This window comes from Octodon degus, unplaced genomic scaffold, assembly GCF_000260255.1.
Source record: "Octodon degus isolate 3935 unplaced genomic scaffold, OctDeg1.0 scaffold00098, whole genome shotgun sequence".
Classification (NCBI taxonomy): domain Eukaryota; kingdom Metazoa; phylum Chordata; class Mammalia; order Rodentia; family Octodontidae; genus Octodon; species Octodon degus.
The window spans coordinates 5,563,557-5,568,661 of record NW_004524674.1 but is presented as its reverse complement, the minus strand read 5'-3'; the positions used below and the strand labels follow the sequence as shown (position 1 = coordinate 5,568,661).

At 45.5% G+C, this 5,105-nt stretch overlaps 1 protein-coding gene across 6 annotated transcripts in view; it reads right to left on the bottom strand.

Annotated features, from left to right (window-relative positions):
• Positions 1–599: 599 nt before the first annotated feature.
• Positions 600–5,105, bottom strand: part of Cntrob (centrobin, centriole duplication and spindle assembly protein) — a 19,544-nt gene continuing 15,038 nt past the window's right edge. For 3 of the 6 annotated variants that reach the window (XM_023723348.1, XM_023723352.1, XM_023723353.1), the window contains 7 exons: positions 4,078–4,336; positions 2,871–3,025; positions 2,561–2,624; positions 2,135–2,305; positions 1,866–1,998; positions 1,375–1,447; positions 600–1,089 (listed from right to left, as the gene is read on the bottom strand). In XM_023723348.1, coding sequence (XP_023579116.1) covers positions 964–1,089; positions 1,375–1,447; positions 1,866–1,998; positions 2,135–2,305; positions 2,561–2,624; positions 2,871–3,025; positions 4,078–4,336 — 981 coding nt within the window. In that variant the 3' untranslated portion in view covers positions 600–963. The remainder of the gene's footprint in view (positions 1,090–1,374; positions 1,448–1,865; positions 1,999–2,134; positions 2,306–2,560; positions 2,625–2,870; positions 3,026–4,077; positions 4,337–5,105) is intronic. The other 3 variants (XM_023723351.1, XM_023723350.1, XM_004638434.2) reach the window with 3 other exon arrangements.

Sequence of the window (5,105 nt, the reverse complement as noted above, 5' to 3'; positions counted from 1 at the left end):
TAGGGAAGGGTCTACAGGGTGTTCAGGGTCTCACTACTAGATTGGACTGGTAGTGATCTGCCTGTTTACAGCCACCCAAGAGCTGGGATTACAGGCACGCCACCACGCCCAGTCTCAATTGCTGTCTCAGGGTGCACTGGGGGCGGGGCTGGCACGGCAGGCCTGGGGATCAAATCTATGGCCCCTGCACCTGCTTGCAGGTGCTTTAATCTGCTGAGCTGTTTTCCTCCTTCAGTCTATTTGAAACTATAATGTGTTTTTCAGTGTTGTACCTCAAAGTTAAGGTTTTTCTTAGCTTCATGTAGATGTCATAGTCTTCCTTCACATTGCTTGATGAGTATCAGCACAGAAGTATCTGGAGACTCCCCCGCCCACGTGTGTCTGCCAGCATGTTAATCTTGTACCCATCCTAAGTGCAAAATAGTGAAGATTACAGCCCTGACATATCTACTGGCTGGGGCAGATTCTGCCAATAGGAATTCTCCCAGTGAACCCACAAGAATTATCCACTCTTAAAGAACAAAACTCCTTCCCCAACAACCACATTTTTACTCAAGCATTTTATACAGTAACTATTTTATTAAAAGATTTTTTTGTGCTTATTAAAGTAACATACTTGTTTCAGAAAATTTGAAAATACAAAAACGTATAAAAAAAGAAATAACTATCCATGATTCCACTATCAATCAGTTAACTGACAGTACATTTTCCTCTTTAAACACTGAACCTTAGCTCATTCAAATATGATTTCCCCCCAGAGGAAATAACACATATAAACACACAACATATATAAAAAAAAACAACAACATACTCAAACAGAAAGAGGTTTTTTTTACAAAGTAGTTTCCTACAAAAATCTCCATTTTCCAAACTGCTCTGAGTCAGATACTCTAATACATACTACCTGGCATTTATTAAAATAACCACCAGAAGAGAACAGAGAGGAGAAGGAAGGGCAGTGGGTCATCTCCAGATACCCCCTCGGGCCCTCATGCTGCTAGGAGCAGGGTGGCTGCTTTTCTTCCGAGCAGGAGGTTTTTCAGTCTTAGGAGCTGCAGCAAGGCGGCGAGGGACAGCCTGGGAAGGAATCTGAGATGTGAAAGAAGAAGGAATAAAGGTCCGATTTTCTCAATCCCCCACTGGATGGAGGAAGGCATGGTGCATGGAAAGGGCCCAAACCAATCAGCACGGGGCAAAGAGTCCACATTGCACCCACAGCCAAGCACCACAAGTCCATACTCGAGCTATTAGACCAGAAACAGGTGGTGCTGGGCAATGGAGAAGCACAGGCAGTGGAGAGACAAAGGAAGAGGCTGAAGGAAGCAGCCAGTGAGAGCCTTGTCCACCCTTAGTCCCTGCCTGATATTCCCTCACCTCTTTCCGGGCAATCTCACCCAAGCGGGAGTCTGGGTTCCTTCTGGGAACACTGTCCCCTCGGCTATCAGTCCTGCCACACAAATCAGGGTATGAGGACAGGGAAGGTGCCCAGCCCTATTCTACCCAAAACTGATGGGAAGAAAGACTCCTAAATAAGAACAAATACAATGGAGCTGGGGATTAAATGAGACAACAGCGGAATCAAATAATGAGCTACATTAGATAAACTAGAATCCTGACTATTGAATTGCAAGGTAAACAGAGGAAAAATACTAAGTTACAGAGACATGGGGAGGAAGTCTGTTGTTTTAGAAAGAAAAGAGCAGTGGAAGAGACGAAAGGAACAGTAAGTAAAGACTCTGAGTCTATATCTCATCTTTCACTTTTCTCCCCAGAACAGGCCAAAAGACTACTCAGTGAATGACATCCGCACACCCTCTATCCTGCCAGGGTCATTTCCCTAATCCAGATTCCTCCCAGGCTTGTACCCGCCATGTTCCAGCCTCTTCAGGTACAGCAGCAGGTCCTCAGCAGGCAGAGTCTCCCAGCCCCGGGCCTGGTACTGTCTTAACAGCTGGGACACCTCCATCAGCTGCCGTGAGGAGCTGAGCCCGTCTGCACCTGAGACACACATCCATGACAGTAATGGCCCTAAGACTCCTCTCCCACCTTCCTCCCTTCTGCCTAGGTCTCCAGAGGGCCTTAGAGCTCATATCCAGGACCCACCACAGACCCCAGTAAACCAAGGTCTGTTTACCTTTCTCTGGGGAGCCAGTGCTGGGACCATTGCCTTGTGAACAGGAAGAGGGAAACTCGTGGACTCGGAAGAGATTGGAGGCCATAGCTAAAGGAACTTTGGTTTTATGGACAGGAGGTGGAAGGCGTGGCACTTGAAAGGATTCCTCCCAAGATGGCACAGTCCTGGGACCTAGAAAAAGGAAAGAGATTCAAGAGAGAAGAATAGGGGGCCAGGGAGATGGCTCAGTAGAATAAGCGCTTCCCTGGCAAGTGCAAGGGCCTGAGTTCAATGCCCAGTTCTGCAAAAAAAAAAAAAAAGAAAGAAAAAAAGAATAGGACAAAGCTAAGGAAGTTCTCCCACATAGCAATTCCTAACCATTCATCCTAATCATCAACTCCTACCTCTTCCAGGACCACCTCAGTCTTCTTCAGAGTTGGAACTCACCACACTTAGTAGGCAACAGGTCAACTGAGGGGCTCTCGCTATTCTGGGGTACCGTCTCCAGCAGCTGGGGGGACAAGAAAGTAAGGTTCTCTGAAAGACTAGTAAAGAGAGAGAACTAGATCTTGAGGGTATCAGAGGCTGGTAAATTGCTAGTGGCCTAAGTTCCAGAAGAGAACTGTATACTAGGAATGAGACAGACTGAGAGAGTATGGGGCTGGGACAAAGAATTATTCCTAAAGAGAAGCTATAGTCCTGGATTCATCAAATAAAGAGAGAAAAAAAGAAAGAGAATTAAAATACAACAACTTACCTGCTGCAAAAAATTCTTGAGGCCTTCCAGCTGAGAAACAGGTGGCAGCCCTTGCTTTAGGAAGCCATCTCCCTCAGACACTGGATTTTCCTCAGGTAATAGCCGTTCTGCCCTCTGATCAGGATGGAAGGTCTCAAGTGTAGAGAAGTCTTCAGCTATAAACCAAAATAGGTGGGCATGGATGTGCATGTGTTATAGGAGAAAGGGGTCCCTCCATAAACCACTTACTAAATGCCCAAAAGAAAATATATTATTAAATGTAGATGGGCATCACAGCTAGGGGACGATGACGGGGAAAGCTTAACAGAGCTGAGTGAGAAAGGGTGGAGGTGACTGGCAAATGGCACAACTGAATTCTAATACCCAAGTGTTAGAAATCAGAGGCACTCAAACTAAACAAATAGTACAATAAACTTCTTAAATAACAGACTTGTTCTGCCTCTTCGCTATAATATGCTTCTCAATCTATTATTATTATTATTACATACTTTTAAAATTGTAATACATTGCAATACTCATTTTGGAAGGGGGTACTGGCTGTTGGAATGCAGGCCCTGGCACATGCCAGGAAAGCACAAAACCACTGAGCTACAACCCTAGCCTTTTTAGAATTTTACTTTGAGGCAGGGTTTGCTATGAATCCCAGGCCACCCTCAAGCTTTTAATCCTCCTGTCTCATTAGCTGGGGCTCCGGGCATATACCACTATGCCAACCTTCACCCAAATAATTATTTCACTCTAGGTTGTCATGTTTGTACTTCCATCAAAGTGACAACTAGAAATTGAGATATGTCTCTATACACACCTCAAGTTTGAGCTAGTGTCAAGATGATGGCTGGTTAAACCCTTACACAAACTGAAGTTCTGAGGAACAAAAACCTTGAGAGAAAGAATACTGGCTTAGCAAGAAAAAGGAGCAAGTGAGTATGACAAGCCAGCCAACCTGCTATACAGACTCAAAGACAAACAGGACAGCTCTCAGTTCCCAATGGCAACCACATTCTCAGTCCATTAAACTGTACTACATTATATTTCCATGAGCTCTCAACTCCCTTTACCTAAATCAATGTGAGTGAGTTTCTTTCTCCTTGCAACCTACGATCACTAAGGCATCTGGGAAACCAAACGCTCAGGTACCCACCAGAAAGGAAGCTAGGGAAGGGGCCCAATCAATCAGTGCACCTCAGTGACTTCTGCCCTCAGTTACCTATGGGTGGAGTGAGGTCTGGTTTGGGTTCCAGGGGCTGGAAGGAATGCTGGCTCTGGAAAGAGGGGCCCAGCAGGAGGCTAAGGTCTGGGGAGTGGCTGGAGTCAACAGGTGGCACTCCAGGTGGCTCTTCCCTTGCTTCCCGGCTCTGCTGCAACACAGGCTTCAGGGCAACAGCTACAGGAGGCATAGTCCAGGTCCTCCTCTCCCCCTTTTCTGGTTCTGAGAGATTGGAGCTAGAGGGCCCAGTGGGATGAACCTAGCAGGGAGGAAGGCAACAAGGGTCCACTGGGTTTAAAGAGACAAGACACAGTGTATACACTTGAATAAGATTATAAACTACTGTACTAGGACTTTCCTAGAGGGAGCCTGGATAATATCTAGCCATTTCTATCCTCTTCCCCTCCCCCTCCCCCATTTTTTAAAAGACACAGCCACTAAAGCTGGCCTTGAACTCATGATCCCTGTTCCTCAGCCTTCTGAGTGTTGTGATGTTTTTTCTTTTGGTGGTACTGGGGATTGAACTCAACCTTGTGCTTGTCAGGCAGGCACTTATTCCCTGAGCTACACCCCCAGCTCTTGAGTGTTATGATTACAGGCATGTGCCACCATACTGACTTCTATTAGATTTTAAACGGCTCATTTTTGATCTTATGACTCTATCTCTAAAGATTCTATAGGTACCTTACACAAAGATATATATTTTTAAAGATACTGTAATACTGTAGATGCAAATGTATGAAACCATTATACCTATCAATAAAAGCTAGGTTTATTATTAAAAAGTTACACAGCAGCAGACAGAAGGGGACTATTTAGGATTTCAGTTAGGGGTGGAGTGGGAAGGGGAAGGAGGGTGGATGCTCAAGACACCAGCTCAGTGGCAGTTTCTGAGAAGGGGACCTATGAGATAAAGATGTAGGGACAGGATGGGGGTAACTTTTCACTGAATACCTTTTTTTTTTTGGCGGAACCAGGGATTAACTCAGGCCCTTGCACTTGCCAGGGAAGCACTTATTCTACTGAGC